Source organism: Peromyscus maniculatus, chromosome 22, assembly GCF_049852395.1.
Source record: "Peromyscus maniculatus bairdii isolate BWxNUB_F1_BW_parent chromosome 22, HU_Pman_BW_mat_3.1, whole genome shotgun sequence".
NCBI lineage: Eukaryota > Metazoa > Chordata > Mammalia > Rodentia > Cricetidae > Peromyscus > Peromyscus maniculatus.
The window spans coordinates 5,151,164-5,172,459 of NC_134873.1; the positions used below are offsets into that span (position 1 = coordinate 5,151,164).

The window sequence follows — 21,296 nt, forward strand, 5'->3', positions numbered from 1 at the left end:
AATCTTCAAATACGTCAAAGACCTACAGAATATGGCATTTAAATTTTTTTTTAAAATGTGAACTTTCTGGACAGTGAGACATGTCTGCTCCTGACAGCACCAGATTTACTTCAGAGAGGAGGATGGGATTTGAAAACACTCCATATGGAATTTATATTCACCTTGGCAAAAATAGCCATTTGGGCAAGAAACTGTTCTTGCCTGGACTGCTTGATCGACTGGACCTACAGGACCCATAGAAAGATGACCACTGAACTTTGCTTGACAAAATGGTCCTTCAGGTGCCTGCTTCACAGAGAAAACTCCTAGAAATTTTACAGGACACTGAAAAAAATGACCAAGAGACTCCAGGCCTGTGGACTAAATACAGATGCCCAAACTTAACAAAGGAACATGAAGTGACTGTCTAGGCTGTCAGCTGTCTCTGTCTACACTGCAAGACTCCTGAAAGTTGCTTGCATCCTCCCATCTCTCAGGTAATATTATATCCTTCTGAGGTCTTTGATATAGTTGAAGCTAGAGAGTTACACATTTCCTTAGTTATGATAAAAGATAAGTTAGATATAAAACCTTAACCTCACAAATATATGGTAGGTAGAATATTTTCTTTAATATTGTAACTGCAATTCTTGCTTGATAATTGTTTTGTTATTTGCAATTTTACTATGTTAATGTCAAAAACTTCCTTTTTGAAAATGAAGAAAAGGGGAAGTGTGGTGGATATCACTCTGTATAAATAAAAAGTGATTGGCCGGTAGCCAGACAGAAAGTATAGGCAGGACTAACAGAGAGGAGAATTGAGGAAACAGGAAGGGAAGGAAGAGACTGCCTGGAGCCCCCTCCAGGACCAGAAAAATATATGGTACTAATAAGCCACAAAGCACGCGGCAAAGTATAGATTAATAGAAATGGGCTAAATATAAGAATAAGAGCTAGACAATGATAGGCCTGAGCTAATGGCCAAGCAGTTCAAATAATGTAAGAGTCTGTGTGTTTATTTTATAAGTGGGCTCAGGGACTGACGGGACTTGCTGGGAGCTGGAGAGAAATTCTCCATCTACAGCATGGAGCCAGATGGGGAATCCAAGCAGAAAGACAAGGAGAAGAAAAGTGGAGTCAGAGGGATGATGAGCACTGCCAGGGGAGCAAGATGTAATGGAACACAGGTAATGCCACAAAGACACATGGCAAACAGCTTAATTTGAATGGGTTGAGTTAAGTTGTAAGAGTTAGCTAGCAAGAAGCCTGAGCCATAGGCCATTTGATTTGTAATTAATATTAAGCCTCTGACTGGTTATTTGGGTATTGAGGGGCAGGAAAGATTATTCTGTTTACGAATGGCACCTACTATCTGTCGTGAATTCACACAGACCTGAGAAAGCTTAAAATAGATTCTGAATACACAAAAACAAAGCCACACTGGGCTTCCTAGTCTTACAATCTAATGCCATCAGCAGCTCAGAAATGGACCTGTCCACCAGCTGCCATAGGCTAAGCAGCATGGTGGATTTTTACAGTCTCTCCCACAGGTCATGATAGAGAGAGGATTCTCCTAGCCTCTCCCTGTGGGCTTGAGAGCACAGCTGCAGACTTAAGGACACAGCTCTACACATACTGCTTCCCAGAATTGGGGAGGTAAGCTTAACTCATTGTCGTGCCTTGTTGAAAAGATGAATGGGGCAGAACCAGCAGTCAAAGATGTGCAGCTTAGCAATTTAAAAACTCTTCCAGTAAGGAAAGAATTAAAGGTGCAAAATAAAACAGATTCAGATGGGAAAATCCTCTAAGTAGGTAACAGTGTGTTTAAAAATATAGGTAAGCTTGGGAGAGAAAAAAAAACGGTAGAAAAAGTCCTTTGAAACATTTTTTAAAAAAGCCATGTAAAGATGGAAATTATACAGAGAGTCTGCATACTGTATAATATTGCATTGTCTTTGGGATTTTTTTTAACTGCAAAGAGTCATTTGATTGTAGAGGTTACAAAGTTAAACCAATATGTGTACTTTAAAGGTATCTTGACTTAAAAATTTGGGTCTAAGGATATGTTGCTTTGGAAAAGAGCTCTGCTTTTGTTTCCACAGAAGATGAGGAGCTGTGAATTTTTTCCAAGTTAATATGGTTCCATAAGGGAAGACCCCTTGAGAGGTCTTCAGATGATTCAATATCCAGAACAGCTTCAAGGCAACTGGCTGAGATGATGAAGACTCACAGACTATTCCACTCAGGACTTGACTATAATTCTAAATTGTCTCAGGAGCCACATAAGGTTACCAGTGGCCCCAATCAGCAGGATGTAGTATAGAAAACTATGGCCAAATTACAAAACTATGCCCAAATATTACAAAAATTGTAAATATTTATTTTCATTTAAGGGGAGTTGGTTACAAACTGTTATTGGTCATAGGTAAAAAAAAGACTAAACAAAGGAGTTAAATTGAGAGATCTCTTTCTAAAAGGAGAAGAGAGGATATGATAGAGAAATGATAAAAGAGTAGATTATTGAATCTACTTTAATACAAAAAACCCAGAACTATTCTTAGATATTTTTCATTAGTATGAATTTTGGCTTATTGATGTAAATTTAATGTTAGTTTTGTTATATTATATGTATATTTCTACTCTTGCTTAAGGTTATGATTTTAGAGTTCATTTAAAAATATAATGTATAGTTAAGAAATATAAATTAATAGTCATTTATAATAATCAAACTTATATTCATGTTAGTTAGGTTTGATAGATATGCAAACATATTTCAATCACATAGGTAATCTTCAAACACTTCAAAACTTACAAAACATGGCATTTAAAATATTTTAAGAACTTAGACTTTTGAGGACAGTGAGACATGTCTGTTCTTGGCAGCATCAATTACTTCAAAGAGGATGATGGGCATTGTTAAGAAACTCATTATGGAGTTTGCTTATAATATGGAAAAGATTGGGGCAAGAAACTGCTCTTGCCTGAAGTGCTTGAGAGTATATTGTATAAACTGCACATGCAGGACCCATAGGAATGTGACCACTGAACTTTGCCAAAACAAGGAGGGATGATCCTCCAGGACCATGCTTTGCAGAAGAAACTGTGAGACATTCTGCAGAACACAGGAAAGTGACTGATGAACTTTGCAATTAGGCAGACAAGTCCTTGAAATTTCCTGCTTCACTGAAAAATATGCCAGAGACTCTTAGGCCTGTGGGCTGAAGATACATTCCCCAATGATACAGAGGAACTTTGGGTGACTGTCCAGACAGCCAGATGTCTCTGTTATTTCTAGAATTTTGGAACTTGCTTACAATATACTTCCCATTTACTCAGATAATATTATATTCTTCTGAGGTCTTTGAGGGAGTTTTTAAAGACTAGATAGTTATAATAACAGTTTTCCTTGTTTAGGATAAAAGGAAAATTAGATATGAAACTTTACACTCACAAATATAGGATAAATGATGCCAGGGTAGCAAGATGTAACGGAAGACAGGTAATGCCACAATGACACATGGCAAACAGCTCAATTAGAATGGGTTGAGTTAAGTTGTAAGAGTTAGCTAGCAAGAAGCCTGAGCCATAGGCCATTTGGTTTGTAATTAATATAAGCCTCTGTGTGTTTACTTAGGACCTAGTGGATGCAAGACTGGGCAGAATACAGGAAAACTTCAGGCTACATTCCCTTCTTCTTTAAAACTTGAAATTGACCAGGTTTTGACACATTTTCTGAAATGTATCATTTTCCACACCTTGTACCCTGTTCCAGTCAATCCTGGTATACTCCCCCCACTGCCTCTCAGACATTATGAGGCACCCCTCTCTCATTCTCTTTGGACAATCACAGGTCCAAATCTTTCACTTACTGTTTCTAGACCCCCCCAGTTATATTGACCTTCATCCTTGCCCTAAACGCTGCAAGCCTCCTTTCTGTTGCTTCTTCCTTTGGTACTTCCTCTCACTCCTGCTCAGAGGCTGTAGAGGTCTTATGTTTATCCTGGCCTGGTCTCTTACACCAACCCCTTGCAAACACCCAACTTACCATCTTTGTTGAGGGAAGCTCTCTTATAGACAGATCAAGAAACCACCAGTCAGCATATGCAGTGATCACTTCCACTAAAACATTTGAAGTGACCCACCAAGGGTCAATGGGCTAACATATATACTGACTCTAAATATGCCTTTTTAATAGCCCATGCCCATCTGTCCTTTGGAGGGAAAGTGACTTCCTCACTACCAAGGGCACTCCCATAGTTAATGGTCCCCTTATTGCCAAGCTAACTGGAGAAGTAGCCATAATTCACTGCAGGGGAAACCAGTCCTCTAAGGACCCAGTGGCCTTAGTCAATGCCAAGGCAAACTCATTAGCCCACCGACAGGCCTCCAGCACCTCTGGATCAACAGAATATATTTTGTTTTTGGTACTCTCCTACCAGCCCTGTTATCAACCAGAGGAGAATGACAAACTCCTGAAAATTGGGGTCATGCAGACAAAGGATGGATGGTTTTACTTCAATAACTGCCTCATCCTCCCTCAGGTGCTGGCATTGTCCATCATTTCAGACATTCACCAGACTTTATATGTAGGCCCAAAACACTGTTCCATTTCTTAGAGCCCCTCTTTGACCCCACCCATCTTTAAGCTTGTATTTCACAGATTCATTCCTCCTGCCAGACTTTTGGCACGGCCAACCTGCAGGGGTCTTCCAGACACATCATTGTCTACAGCAACTTTGAGGACACCAATGAAGTGACAACTGGCAGATTGATTTCAGCCAAACGCCATTATCTCCTAACTCTCGTTGAGACCTTCACAGGATGGATAGAAGCCTTCTTCACATCCAGGGAAACAGCAGATGTGGTAGCTCAAGTACTCCTGGAACACATCATCCCTTGAATTGGCGTGCCAAGACCATACAAATGGACAATAGGCCAGCCTTCTCTTCCAGGGTCATGGAGCTCATGTTGTAAGCTCTCAACATTTCCTGGAACATCCGCATCCCCTATTATCCAAAATCCTCATGAAATGTGGAGGGGGCCCATGGATTCACCAAATAACCCCTCACCAAGCTCTCCAATGAACTCAGGTTATCTTGGCTTTGACAAGGGCATCTCCTCATTGCCTTTACCTTCCTCTGAGCCACCCCATGCTCTCCTACAGGTCTAAGCCCTTCTGAGCTCCTTTTATGGAAGATCCATCCTCCCCAATCACCGACCTTCCAGCCCAAACTCCTTCACTGGCTGGGTACCTCCCTTACCTTGTCCTTCTAAGGTCCCTTCCCATTCACATGCTGGTAGCTATCTCCTTGCCCCCATACCAATAGATCTAACTGCCCCTGAGCCTGCCCCATGCACCCTGGGGGAACCAAGTACTCCTCAAACTCCTAGCACTTAAGTCTCTTGAGACCAGGTGGACAAAATCCTACACTGTGATCCTCAGCATCCCTTTGATTGCCAGGCTCCTAGGACAACAAAGCTGGTACCATCTCTTCAGGCTCAAGCAGCCACCTATGCAGGATACATGATCTGTTCAGCAGTGGGGACTCTCCACCCTCCAGTTTCCCAAGATGTCCAATTGAAGGGTGTATCTGTTCTTCTGCCTTGTGCATTCTACTTTGTCAGTACAACCAAGATTTTTTCTGGCAGTCACAGTGCAGGTGTTAATAATCTATTTTTTCCTTGCAACTTGCCTTCTCTGCTCCCTCAAGAAACAGATGCCTGGGGGCTCCAGAATGGCAGTAAACCAGATGCTTCTTTCCCCACACCTCCCACTGACTGTGAGCCCTACTGTGTACACAAACTGATCGCTAAACCCACTTTTAAGAGAACGATGTAACAATCACCTTTACTTTCCTTGGACTTCCCACATAATCAACTTTTACAACCTAAACTAATACTTAACTGCAATCCTATTATGTTCTCTTCTATGGCCCAATCCAGAACAATTCATGTGTGTCATTTGCGGGATATAGCAAACATAGAGGTTGAAAACACTCTTCTTCAATGAATATCCACCCAAACTATTGAACACAGCAGCATTGCTGGTTAAACATTGGAGTTTAAAATACTGCTTGTTGTCTGGGTGAGTTGCTGTCAGTTGAAGTTATTGGCTTAATCCCTTGTAAGACTCCATGATTTCTGTAAAGTATCCCACTCCTTCCCAATGTGATTCTTCCTGGGAAGTCAATAAAAGAGAGCACAACAAAAGGGGCACTCACATTCACACACAGGGACAGCCACAGGGACAGATGGACACAGACATAGGGCAGGCACAGACTCAGATTAAAAAAAAAAAACAGAGACAGCAACAGACAGATTTCTTCACACAGGCACAGACTGAGAGTCATGCACCAGACAGATGGGAGAAGATAGGGAGCATGAAGTAGAAAATCCAAACCTGGACTTGCTCTTGGTTGAAGGACTCCAAGTAGAAGTGCTTTTATTTCTTTCCTTAATGCAGCCCTGATACAGTATTGTGACTCTGAGTTAATGGCTGATGTGTTGATTCCACACAATAGGCTCCATTGTTTTGTCAAAACTACATGGCATCAAGCTGCCTTCTAAATATTCAGGCTTGTACCTGTCCATTAGGACAACTATCATCCCTCATCAGAGACATTTATTTATGCAATGGGCTGTGGTGAATGCGCAGACTCACACCTGGCCAAACTTTAGAGAATGCATAACTATGAATTGCTCAGACCTCAACAGGATGTCTGAATCACTCCCTCCAAGGCTCAGGGCCTACTTTGGAAGACAGAGGCAGAGGTTGTAGATGATTACTGTAAAAATGTGTCCAGGACACCTTCATACACAGTGAGGAACTCATAAGCCCCACCCCTCAGTGAGGGATTTTGTGCAGTTAATGTGTGCTGGGGATGGGATGTCATAAAATTTCTTGTATAACATTAGAGGGACCAGCCTTAATATTATATACCCCAGGGGCTCAGGAGAGAGAACTATGAATGGCAAGGGTTATTTTTGAAAACAGAATCGTAGCACACAGAGCTCTTAGTCCAGTCTTTTATTCTTCCATATCTTCTCCTTGGTCTTCCTGTGCCCTGGGAGTCCCAGTATATATACACTTACAGGCAGTAATCTTTTGGCACTGCAAAGCCAGGCTTCCAGGGTCAAATGGAGGGGTGATAAGAATCACATAGAGGGGCAGTAATTGTTAATAATCATTTGCAACCCAAAAAGAAAGTGACTAATGGGGAACTTAATTAACTAAGGGCTTAATTCAGGTAATGTCTAAGAAGAGGGATTTAATGTGCTCAATTATAATCTTAAACATGATTGGTAGAAAATATAAAGAATCTATAAGTTGCTAGGTCAATGGGAGAAAATAAAACTGTCTTCTTTTTTCCTGTAGCTCCTATCTGTCCAAGCTATCTGCTGTTTTATTTTTTTTCTGCAGGGCGGGGGAAAGTATGCTTGGTTGCTAGGCAACCTGTGATTCCTCTGGTGATAGTTAAAGGGAGATCTGGAATTAGAAGTAAGTTTTGGGAAAGGAGGAAGTTAAGCTTAATTGGCACATCTGCCAGGCCTTCACATATGGGCAGTCTGGATGCTTAAGTCTGTTCTTAGAGAGTACAGAGGTATCTCTGATAAGGTACTTTCCTCCATCTGTGGATGGACCTGGCCAGATGTTGCCAGTGATGATAATTACAGACAGGCTTAAACTGGGGTTCTGGCTGTGCATAGCTGTCAGTGCATGAGGTTATCTAAATATTCCTTTAGGAGAGGGGAAATGGTGTGCAATAAATGATGGAAAAGCTACAATAGCACACAAGAAACTCATAGCAGGAAAAGGCTGATAAGCAAAAGCCAAATATTACCATGGCTCCTTGAGCCTCTCGAAGGCCCTTGGCTTCTTCCATGTATTAGCTTTGTCATCATCAGCTGAAATCCTCCTTTGTATATTTTTGCAGCTTGTAGCATCAAATTAAAGGAAAAGGAAATGCAGGTAAGCAACCACACATGAACTCTATGGATGTTAAGGACAATATGGCATTTTGGTGGTGTTTACTTGTGTTTGAGCAGTTTGAGTATGTAAACCTCAACAAGGCTGATTTGTGACTTGCAAAATCCACTAAAATTCATTGATGCCTGTTATGTCCAAAGAAAACTGCAATTCCCAAAACTCCAACGGCAGGCCCAGATATCCGGAAATGGGCTCAACCTGGACTTTAGGAGGATTTCTGGAAGGTAGATAGAAGTCAACATTCCTCAAAAACTTGTGAATCTCTACCCAAAGGTGTCATTTCCCTTATGACTGGCAGTAGAGAAAATGGCTGCCTGTGGTGCATATTACCATAATGAGGCCCATGCTAGCCTCCAGGCTGCTTCAGGGTCACAAGTACTTGTTATGCATTTCAAAGTCTATGCTAGTGTCCTAGGTCCTCTCCCCTCCTCCCCTACCCTAAACTCCCTCTAGTTCAGAAGCATCCCTTCTCACACCTTCTCAGTCTCTTTATAAATCTCTCTCTTTGTGTCTCTCTCTCCTCCTGTCTCCATGTTCCTCTCCCTCTCTCTGTCTCCTCCTCTGTCTCATTCTCTCTCTCTCTCTGCCTCTCTGGCTGTTTCTGCTTCTATCATTAGCCAGGTCCAGTTGGCTGACTATGTTCAGCCAACATCTCCTTCTGCTTTGAACATTCCAGATCACTCTATCTGTTCAAACTCTGGTATCTATAATAAAAATCCTTCCCCTTAAACATATCACTGAGTGGTCAGGTGATCAGTTTGTACAATACCAAGAAACAACTTAAAATATTTGCATAATGCATTTTAATGGGAAAATATTTCAAACATATACAGAATTCAATATATACTATGTCTTCTGCCAGAAAATAGTTAACCACGTCTATTTTTTATAAAATCTTCCTGACAGATTGTCATTTGTTGTGTTCTTTCAGAGAATTATCAGCTTCGGTAGCAACTAAAAAGAAAAGAAAGAACTATCAGTTGCATCATCAAGAACATCACTGGTGACATACATCTCAGGATCAGGAGTAGCAGTGGCATCATCAGTAGAATCTTATGGAGTGACATTAGTATCATTGTGTTTGAAAAGGTGTGAGAATGTGGAGCCTCATTTTGTTGGTTCTATTCTCAGATGTTGCTTCTTCTGAAATATTTGTTTCTAAGAAGATGCTATACTCATAAGTCACAATGTATGCACACAGAAAAATAGAAACTAATATTTAACAGTTATATATCTCTGCTTAGCCATTCAGAAAAACACAAGGTTCACATTAGGAGTGAAAGAAATTCCGTTGTTCCAGAATAGGAGACAACTGTGAACCTACCAGCTTTACTTGGGCACTTTCGTTGGACTAAACTGTTATTTTTATGTGATATATTTTTAATATTATTGGGAAAAAAAGAATCAAATTTTTTCTGGTGCTAGGAAATGCCCAAAAGTTCTATATAAAGCATGAAATTTATTAATCTTACATACTAGTGCCCAAAAAATTAGATTTCTACTACAAAAATCTTCATCTATTTTAAACCATTTCTGTGGTCTCACCTTGTCCAACGTTTTGGTTCCTGTAATCTCTCAAATTACTTCGTCTGCGGAATATTATATTGCTTATGTATCTTATCATCATCATAATCGAAACCAGGAACCACATTGCTGGAGTTATAAGGAGTAGCAGCATGTCTTCTGCCAGAGGAGGAATAGATTTAATAGAGGTGTTCATTGTATAGCTGGTGTGGTCAGCTGTATTTACAGAACCAAAAATTTTGTTGCTACCCTGTGTAGGTTCTGGAGTGTCACATGGCACATGAACAAGAGAAGATTCCCGATCAGTAGTGAATCTACTACACTTGTGTTCTGCTCTAAGACACGCTTCAAGAACTGGGTCAGTGTTTGAAAAGGGTCCATGGTGTCATTAGTGTGGTGACCAAGAGCAGGCTCAGGGTCAGTATATGGTCTCCCCCTTGCATGCCCAGTGCAAATACCTAAATAATTGTGGGATCCAGAACAGTGTCCTGGGCTGAATGCGCACCTTTTTTATTATCAACCGGGTCAACTCCTTCTCCATCCCATGTAGGTGGTAAATGGACCAAATTGTGCCGAACGGTAATATGGGGATCACAAGGTGCCTTCTTTTCAACCTTTAAGGAAAATGTGAGACGTTAGTTTTCATTAACATTTTCACTGATTTTATTCATTTTAAGACTTATCTGTTATGTCAGGGTCTTGATTTATAGCCCCCAAATGTCTCTTTTCTCAGTCTAATTTTATCACAACAGCCATTGATATTCAGTACTTTCTGCTTCCTTTCTGTTTGAGTAAAAGGCCCAGAGTTTTGAGAAATTTAAAAGGGGACCTGCTCAGCTTTATGCCTTCTTTCCTTCTTTTCTTTACTACCTGACACTGTCATTCTCTGTATAATGGGAAGTTGTAAAAGGAAAAGGACAAAATGTGTCCTTTCCTGTCTGTATGACTGGGATTTTGCATTCTGGCCAGATTAAGAAAATGTGACAATGAGGAGCTTTTGGAACAAAAGGAACCTCTCTCCTCTGCACTGCATTAATGCTTTCCCCACAACCTTTCACAATTGCCATTAAGTTCCTTGGATAGTAGAACAGTGAGGGTGATTTTGATATGCATGAGCAGAGGGGAGCTGTGGAGCTGCAAGTTAGGATTCTGGGAGATGCCTTCCAAGTTCTTACTACTTAACTATGACTATTGTCATACATGGAGGATAGCTATAATGGCCTGCCCCAGCACCTCTCTGGAGACTTGAGTGAGAACAGCCCCCATGGGCTCATATATTTGAATGCTTGGCCACCAGTTGGTGGAACTATCTAGGGGAGGATTAGGAGGTGTGGCCTTTTCAGAGGAGTTGTGTCATTATTGGTTCACCTTGAGGTTTCAGAAGACTTGTGCTATTTTCAGAGAGCTCTCCGTTTCTTGTGTGAGTCAGTGTAGCTCTAAGCTGCTGCTTCAGTGCCATGCCTGCCTGCCTGAATTATGATGGTGATGGAAGTGTATGCATCCCATTGGAACCATAAAACCCACTCCAAACAAACCCTTCCTTCTAGAAGTTGCCTTGGGCATGGCAATAGAAAGTAATAGAACTAACATCTAAATACAGTACAAGTGACATGAACAAAGCCTGAAGGATATATTGGAGTCACTGAAGGGGTGTTACCAAGAGTAATATGGCAAAAACAGATGAAGTAATTCTATAATGTTGGCTTAGATAGCATACAAAGAAGACCAGATTATTTAATAAGGTACATTTATGAAATATGAGTTTTGAAAATGTATTTGATGATGCTTGGCAGATGAAAAACCTCACTGAATTTTATTCCACAACAAATAATGACTCCAGGTCTTTGTCATTCAAGACATGTCAGTGACATGCCTAACTTAGCAGTCTCATTGTTTATACTAAGGACATATTGATCTTTGCTTATGAACAGGTGCATAAGAAACATATTGATTCTGGGGTCTGGAAAGATGACTCAGCAGGGTTTACCACTTTTTGCTGGGGCAGAGGCTCTGGCTTTGATTCACAGAACCAACATCTTGACTGAGAACCTTCTGGAACTGCAGTGCCAGGGGATCCAAAGTGCCCCTGGATGTCAGTGGGCAGACCACAAACAGAGTGCACAGAAAGAATGCATTCAAAACATTTCCACCCCTAAAATAAATCCACTGAAGTCATACAAGAGTGTTTGGTAGGTTCCTGTTGACATTATCTACTGCATGATTCTCTAACGTTTACTCACTTTATTTGTGTGTGGTTGTAACTTTCTGATTCAAAGAGCTCCCTTTCTGATTTTTGTCTCCATAGTCTAATTTACTATCACATACCCATGAAAAGAGTGGTTCTCAACAGGTGGTTAGTGACCCATTTGGAAAACCTAAGACTGTCTTTCACAGGGTTCACCTAACACCTTCTGAAAACATAGATATAGACATGATAATTCATAAGACGTGAAAAATGACAGTTATTAAATAGCAAGGGAAAAAATTTTCCTGTGAAGGATCACCACATCATGAGATAGGTCATCAGATGGCCACAGCCCTAGGAAGGTTGAGAACTAGTGCCTTACAGGGTGATTAGATTGTGGGCTCCCAGAAGGGAGGATATGAAGGAGGAGAAGAAATGGGCCAGGCTGGCTTCCTCTTCTCTGACACTATTTGAAATACTGCAGACATAGGAACACAGAGACATCGTTCCTCTCACAAACAAATATATTACATGTCAAATTAGTGAGAATTAAAGGTAAATATATTTCTTTTTCTTTGCAGCTATCAGTTATTACCTCATCTAGCGGAGACAGTTCAAGGTCCCCCAAGATGGTATTGACACTGGAGGACCTTATTCCAGAGCCAATATGTTCCTCGCTCTTCTGCAAAGGAAAGGTAGAGGATGAACCTTCTCAGTTAAGGAAATTAAGTCTTTTGTTTGGTGTGTAAGTGAAGTCTGTGTGAGACCAAAAACTGTTATTGGCTTCATTTTCAAATAAAGCCGTCTTCTGACACAAAAGAGGCTTGCTGGGTACCTTTAAATTATGAACATCAAAATTCAAAACAGAACAGGAGAAACGTGTTTCACTCTCTTTTGCTCAGTTTCATTGAGGTCGCCTGAGTTCTGGCATGTGATAGGTGGATCTGAGTTTCATTGCTGGAGGTAAAATGGGAACCATGTCTAATGATCTTTAACGGAGTATTTTCCACACATGGTTGGTAGTCAAGCAGTTTGCGGTAATTGTGTTTTCTGGGATGGATCCCGTGTAATAATGCCTGCATGCAGAGTGATATGATGGCATTGGTGTGCTAGTGTATTGTATCAATTTCTTTTGTATTTTGTGGAGTGTGTGTGTGTGTGAGTGTGTGTGTGTGTGTGTGTGTGTGTGTGTATATATTAATGCTGATATATTTACATTCAAAGCATATATATTAAGGCCACCAAATGGCTAATGTCATAAAGGCACTTGCCAGCATGTCTGACACTTCCAATTGAACCCTGAGATTGAAATGGTGAGAGGATAGAAACAACTCCTAAAAATTATCCTTGCACCTGCACACTTCTGCTGTGGCAAACAGTTTCTTGCCTTTTCCCATTCACCAAATAAATTGAGAACAGGTAATCCTTGAACTCAAATAGACCAGTGTCCTCTGAATTATGAGTACACAGATAAGAGGAGTGTACCAACAAGACCACCTCCTATTCATGTTCTTCCTGCCTATAAGTTCTCTGCATTTCAATGTTTCATACCAGCAGGCTGATGAGGCCTAGGGTATAAAATTTTGGCAACCACCCTGAAAGCTGACTCATCGTTTATACAAAGGACATATTGGTCTTTGCTTATGAACAGGTGCATGAGAAACATATTGATTCTGGGGTCTGGAAAGATGACTCAGCAGGGTTTACCACTTTTTGCTGGGGCAGAGGCTCTGGCTTTGATTCACAGAACCAACATCTTGGCTGAGAACCTTCTGGAACTGCAGTGCCAGGGGATCCAAAGCGCCCCTGGATGTCAGTGGGCAGACCACAAACAGAGTGCACAGAAAGAATGCATTCAAAACATTTCCACCCCTAAAATAAATCCACTGAAGTCATACAAGAGTGTTTGGTAGGTTCCTGTTGACATTATCTACTGCATGATTCTCTAACGTTTACTCTCTTTATTTGTGTGTGGTTTCTTTTCTGATTCAAAGAGCTCCCTTTCTGATTTTTGTCTCCATAGTCTCATTTACTATCACATACCCATGAAATTAGTGGTTCTCAACAGGCTGTTAGTGACCCATTTGGAAAACCTAAGACTGTCTTTCACGGTGTTCACCTAACACCTTCTGAAAACATAGATATAGACATGATAATTCATAAGACGTGAAAAATGACAGTTATCAAATAGCAAGGGAAAAAATTTCCTGTGCAGGTTCACCACAACATGAGATAGGTCATCAGATGGCCACACCCTTACGAAGGTTGAGAACTAGTGCCTTACAGGGTGATTAGATTGTGGGCTCCCAGAAGGGAGGATATGAAGGAGGTGAAGAAATGGGCCAGGCTGGCTTCCTCTTCTCTGACACGATTTGAAATACTGCAGACATAGGAACACAGAGACATCGTTCCTTACACAAACAAATATATTACATGTCAAATTAGTGGGAATTAAAGGTAAATATATTTCTTTTTCTTTGCAGCTATCAGTTATTACCTCATCTAGCGGAGACAGTTCCGGGTCCCCCGAGATGGTCTCAACGCTGGAGGACCTTATTGCACAGCCAATATGATCCTCGCTCTTCTGCAAAGGAAAGGTAGAGGATGAACCTTCTCAGTTAAGGAAATCAATTCTTTTGTTTGGTCTGTATGTGAAGTGTGTGTGAGACCCAAAACCGTTATTTGCTTCGTTTTCAAATGAAGCCGTCTTCTGACACAAAAGAGGCTGTGCTGGGTTCCTTTTAATTATATATACCAAAATTCAAAACAGAACAGGGGAAAAGTGTTTCACTCTCTTTTGCTCAGTTTCTTTGAGGTCGCCGGAGTTCTGGCATGTGATAGGTGGATCTGAGTTTCATTGCTGGAAGTAAAATGCGAAAAATGTCTAATGATCTTTAACCGAGTATTTTCAACACATGGTTCGTAGTCAAGCAGTTTGCTGGTAATTGTGTTTTCTGGGATGGATCCCGGGTCATTATGCCTGCATGCAGAGTGATCTGCTGGCATTGGTGTGCTAGTGTATTGTATCAATTTCTTTTGTATTTTGTGGAGTGTGTATTAATGCTGATATATTTACATTCAAAGCATATATATTAAGGCCACCAAATGGCTAATGTCATAAAGGCACTTGCCAGCATGACTGACACTTCCAATTGAACCCTGAGATTGAAATGGTGAGAGGATAGAAACAACTCCTAAAAATTATCCTTGCACCTGCACACTTCTGCTGTGGCAAACAGTTTCTTGCCTTTTCCCATTCACCAAATAAATTGAGAACAGGTAATCCTTGAACTCAAAGAGACCAGTGTCCTCTGCATTATGAGTGCACAGATTAGAGCAGTGTACCAACAAGACCACCTCCTATTCATGTTCTTCCTGCCTATAAGTTCTCTGCATTTCAATGTTTCATACCAGCAGGCTGATGAGGCCTAGGGTATAAAATTTTGGCAACCACCCTGAAAGCTGACTCATCGTTTATACAAAGGACATATTGGTCTTTGCTTATGAACAGGTTCATAAGAAACATATTGATTCTGGGGTCTGGAAAGATGACTCAGCAGGGTTTACCACTTTTTGCTGGGGCAGAGGCTCTGGCTTTGATTCACAGAACCAACATCTTGGCTGAGAACCTTCTGGAACTGCAGTGCCAGGGGATCCAAAGCGCCCCTGGATGTCAGTGGGCAGACCACAAACAGAGTGCACAGAAAGAATGCATTCAAAACATTTCCACCCCTAAAATAAATCCACTGAAGTCATACAAGAGTGTTTGGTAGGTTCCTGTTGACATTATCTACTGCATGATTCTCTAACATATACTCTCTTTATTTGTGTGTGGTTTCTTTTCTGATTCAAAGAGCTCCCTTTCTGATTTTTGTCTCCATAGTCTAATTTACTATCACATACCCATGAAAATAGTGGTTCTCAACAGGTGGTTAGTGACCCATTTGGAAAACCTAAGACTGTCTTTCACGGGGTTCACCTAACACCTTCTGAAAACATAGATATAGACATGATAATTCATAAGACGTGAAAAATGACAGTTATCAAATAGCAAGGGAAATAATTTCCTGTGCAGGTTCACCACAACATGAGATAGGTCATCAGATGGCCACACCCTTAGGAAGGTTGAGAACTAGTGCCTTACAGGGTGATTAGATTGTGGGCTCCCAGAAGGGAGGATATGAAGGAGGTGAAGAAATGGGCCAGGCTGGCTTCCTCTTCTCTGACACTCTTTGAAATACTGCAGACATAGGAACACAGAGACATCGTTCCTTACACAAACAAATATATTACATGTCAAATTAGTGGGGATTAAAGGTAAATATATTTCTTTTTCTTTGCAGCTATCAGTTATTACCTCAACTAGCGGAGACAGCTCCGGGTCCCCAGAGATGGTCTCAAAGCTGGAGGACCTTATTGCAGAGCCAATATGTTCCTCGCTCTTCTGCAAAGGAAAGGTAGAGGAAATCAATTCTTTTGTTTGGTCTGTATGTGAAGTGTGTGTGAGACCCAAAACCGTTATTTGCTTCGTTTTCAAATGAAGCCGTCTTCTGACACAAAAGAGGCTGTGCTGGGTTCCTTTAAATTATGAATACCAAAATTCAAAACAGAACAGAAGAAAAGTGTTTCACTCTCTTTTGCTCAGTTTCTTTGAGGTCGCCGGAGTTCTGGCATGTGATAGGTGGATCTGAGTTTCATTGCTGGAAGTAAAATGCGAAAAATGTCTAATGATCTTTTACCGTGTATTTTCAACACATCGTTCGTAGTCAAGCAATTTGCTGGTAATTTTGTTTTCTGGGATGGATCCCGGGTCATTATGCCTGCATGCAGAGTGATCTGCTGGCATTGGTGTGCTAGTGTATTGTATCAATTTCTTTTGTATTTTGTGGAGTGTGTATTAATGCTGATATATTTACATTCAAAGCATATATATTAAGGCCACCAAATGGCTAATGTCATAAAGGCACTTGCCAGCATGACTGACACTTCCAATTGAACCCTGAGATTGAAATGGTGAGAGGATAGAAACAACTCCTAAAAATTATCCTTGCACCTGCACACTTCTGCTGTGGCAAACAGTTTCTTGCCTTTTCCCATTCACCAAATAAATTGAGAACAGGTAATCCTTGAACTCAAAGAGACCAGTGTCCTCTGCGTTATGAGTGCACAGATTAGAGGAGTGTACCAACAAGACCACCTCCTATTCATGTTCTTCCTGCCTATAAGTTCTCTGCATTTCAATGTTTCATACCAGCAGGCTGATGAGGCCTAGGGTATAAAATTTTGGCAACCACCCTGAAAGCTGACTCATCGTTTATACAAAGGACATATTGGTCTTTGCTTATGAACAGGTGCATAAGAAACATATTGATTCTGGGGTCTGGAAAGATGACTCAGCAGGGTTTACCACTTTTTGCTGGGGCAGAGGCTCTGGCTTTGATTCACAGAACCAACATCTTGGCTGAGAACCTTCTGGAACTGCAGTGCCAGGGGATCCAAAGCGCCCCTGGATGTCAGTGGGCAGACCACAAACAGAGTGCACAGAAAGAATGCATTCAAAACATTTCCACCCCTAAAATAAATCCACTGAAGTCATACAAGAGTGTTTGGTAGGTTTCTGTTGACATTATCTACTGCATGATTCTCTAACATATACTCTCTTTATTTGTGTGTGGTTTCTTTTCTGATTCAAAGAGCTCCCTTTCTGATTTTTGTCTCCATAGTCTAATTTACTATCACATACCCATGAAAATAGTGGTTCTCAACAGGTGGTTAGTGACCCATTTGGAAAACCTAAGACTGTCTTTCACGGGGTTCACCTAACACCTTCTGAAAACATAGATATAGACATGATAATTCATAAGACGTGAAAAATGACAGTTATCAAATAGCAAGGGAAATAATTTCCTGTGCAGGTTCACCACAACATGAGATAGGTCATCAGATGGCCACACCCTTACGAAGGTTGAGAACTAGTGCCTTACAGGGTGAATAGATTGTGGGCTCCCAGAAGGGAGGATATGAAGGAGGTGAAGAAATGGGCCAGGCTGGCTTCCTCTTCTCTGACACTCTTTGAAATACTGCAGACATAGGAACACAGAGACATCGTTCCTTACACAAACAAATATATTACATGTCAAATTAGTGGGGATTAAAGGTAAATATATTTCTTTTTCTTTGCAGCTATCAGTTATTACCTCATCTAGCAGAGACAGCTCCCGGTCCCCAGAGATGGTCTCAAAGCTGGAGGACCTTATTGCAGAGCCAATATGTTCCTCGCTCTTCTGCAAAGGAAAGGTAGAGGATGAACCTTCTCAGTTAAGGAAATCAATTCTTTTGTTTGGTCTGTATGTGAAGTGTGTGTGAGACCCAAAACCGTTATTTGCTTCGTTTTCAAATGAAGCCGTCTTCTGACACAAAAGAGGCTGTGCTGGGTTCCTTTAAATTATGAATACCAAAATTCAAAACAGAACAGAAGAAAAGTGTTTCACTCTCTTTTGCTCAGTTTCTTTGAGGTCGCCGGAGTTCTGGCATGTGATAGGTGGATCTGAGTTTCATTGCTGGAAGTAAAATGGGAACCATGTCTAATGATCTTTAACCGTGTATTTTCAACACATCGTTCGTAGTCAAGCAATTTGCTGGTAATTGTGTTTTCTGGGATGGATCCCGGGTCATTATGCCTGCATGCAGAGTGATCTGCTGGCATTGGTGTGCTAGTGTATTGTATCAATTTCTTTTGTATTTTGTGGAGTGTGTATTAATGCTGATATATTTACATTCAAAGCATATATATTAAGGCCACCAAATGGCTAATGTCATAAAGGCACTTGCCAGCATGACTGACACTTCCAATTGAACCCTGATTTGAAATGGTGAGAGGATAGAAACAACTCCTAAAAATTATCCTTGCACCTGCACACTTCTGCTGTGGCAAACAGTTTCTTGCCTTTTCCCATTCAACAAATAAATTGAGAACAGGTTATCCTTGAACTCAAAGAGACCAGTGTCCTCTGCATTATGAGTGCACAGATTAGAGGAGTGTACCAACAAGACCACCTCCTATTCATGTTCTTCCTGCCTATAAGTTCTCTGCATTTCAATGTTTCATACCAGCAGGCTGATGAGGCCTAGGGTATAAAATTTTGGCAACCACCCGAAAGTAGACTCATCGTTTATACAAAGGACATATTGGTCTTTGCTTATGAACAGGTGCATGAGAAACATATTGATTCTGGGGTCTGGAAAGATGACTCAGCAGGGTTTACCACTTTTTGCTGGGGCAGAGGCTCTGGCTTTGATTCACAGAACCAACATCTTGCCTGAGAACCTTCTGGAACTGCAGTGCCAGGGGATCCAAAGCGCCCCTGGATGTCAGTGGGCAGACCACAAACAGAGTGCACAGAAAGAATGCATTCAAAACATTTCCACCCCTAAAATAAATCCACTGAAGTCATACAAGAGTGTTTGGTAGGTTCCTGTTGACATTATCTACTGCATGATTCTCTAACATATACTCTCTTTATTTGTGTGTGGTTTCTTTTCTGATTCAAAGAGCTCCCTTTCTGATTTTTGTCTCCATAGTCTAATTTACTATCACATACCCATGAAAATAGTGGTTCTCAACAGGCTGTTAGTGACCCATTTGGAAAACCTAAGACTGTCTTTCACGGGGTTCACCTAACACCTTCTGAAAACATAGATATAGACATGATAATTCATAAGACGTGAAAAATGACAGTTATCAAATAGCAAGGGAAAAAATTTCCTGTGCAGGTTCACCACAACATGAGATAGGTCATCAGATGGCCACACCCTTAGGAAGGTTGAGAACTAGTGCCTTACCGGGTGATTATATTGTGGGCTCCCAGAAGGGAGGATATGAAGGAGGTGAAGAAATGGGCCAGGCTGGCTTCCTCTTCTCTGACACTCTTTGAAATACTGCAGACATAGGAACACAGAGACATCGTTCCTTACACAAACAAATATATTACATGTCAAATTAGTGAGAATTAAAGGTAAATATATTTCTTTTTCTTTGCAGCTATCAGTTATTACCTCATCTAGCAGAGACACCTCCGGGTCCCCAGAGATGGTCTCAAAGCTGGAGGACCTTATTGCAGAGCCAATATGTTCCTCGCTCTTCTGCAAAGGAAAGGTAGAGGATGAACCTTCTCAGTTAAGGAAATCAATTCTTTTGTTTGGTCTGTATGTGAAGTGTGTGTGAGACCCAAAACCGTTATTTGCTTCGTTTTCAAATGAAGCCGTCTTCTGACACAAAAGAGGCTGTGCTGGGTTCTTTAAATTATGAATACCAAAATTCAAAACAGAACAGGAGAAAAGTGTTTCACTCTCTTTTGCTCAGTTTATTTGAGGTCGCCTGAGGTCTGGCATGTGATAGGTGGATCTGAGTTTCATTGCTGGAAGTAAAATGGGAACCATGTCTAATGATCTTTAACCGAGTATTTTCAACACATGGTTTGTAGTCAAGCAGTTTCCTGGTAATTGTGTTTTCTTGGATGGATCCCGGGTCATTATGCCTGCATGCAGAGTGATCTGCTGGCATTGGTGTGCTAGTGTATTGTATCAATTTCTTTTGTATTTTGTGGAGTGTGTGTGAGTGTGTATTAATGCTGATATATTTACATTCAAAGCATATATATTAAGGCCACCAAATGGCTAATGTCATAAAGGCACTTGCCAGCATGACTGACACTTCCAATTGAACCCTGAGATTGAAATGGTGAGAGGATAGAAACAACTCCTAAAAATTATCCTTGCACCTGCACACTTCTGCTGTGGCAAACAGTTTCTTGCCTTTTCCCATTCAACAAACAAATTGAGAACAGGTTATCCTTGAACTCAAAGAGACCAGTGTCCTCTGCATTATGAGTGCACAGATTAGAGGAGTGTACCAACAAGACCACCTCCTATTCATGTTCTTCCTGCCTATAAGTTCTCTGCATTTCAATGTTTCATACCAGCAGGCTGATGAGGCCTAGGGTATAAAATTTTGGCAACCACCCTGAAAGCTGACTCATCGTTTATACAAAGGACATATTGGTCTTTGCTTATGAACAGGTGCATAAGAAACATATTGATTCTGGGGTCTGGAAAGATGACTCAGCAGGGTTTACCACTTTTTGCTGGGGCAGAGGCTCTGGCTTTGATTCACAGAACCAATATCTTGGCTGAGGACCTTCTGGAACTCCAGTGCCAGGGGATCCAAAGCGCCCCTGGATGTCAGTGGGCAGACCACAAACATAGTGCACAGAAAGAATGCATTCAAAACATTTCCACCCCTAAAATAAATCCACTGAAGTCATACAAGAGTGTTTGGTAGGTTCCTGTTGACATTATCTACTGCATGATTCTCTAAAGTTTACTCTCTTTATTTGTGTGTGGTTTCTTTTCTGATTCAAAGAGCTCCCTTTCTGATTTTTGTCTCCATAGTCTAATTTACTATCTCATACCCATGAAAATAGTGGATCTCAACAGGTGGTTAGTGACCCATTTGGAAAACCTAAGACTGTCCTTCATGGGATTCACCTAACACCTTCTGAAAACATAGATATAGACATGATAATTCATAAGACGTGAAAAATGACAGTTATCAAATAGCAA

General features: G+C 41.0%; 1 protein-coding gene across 1 annotated transcript in view; it reads right to left on the reverse strand.

Moving 5' to 3' along the window:
- The window catches only part of LOC143270236 (uncharacterized), a 285,186-nt gene that overhangs the window by 109,809 nt on the left and 154,081 nt on the right, over positions 1 to 21,296 (reverse strand). The window contains exon 20 of the mRNA XM_076559424.1: positions 14,173 to 14,259. Coding sequence (XP_076415539.1) covers positions 14,173 to 14,259 — 87 coding nt within the window. The remainder of the gene's footprint in view (positions 1 to 14,172; positions 14,260 to 21,296) is intronic.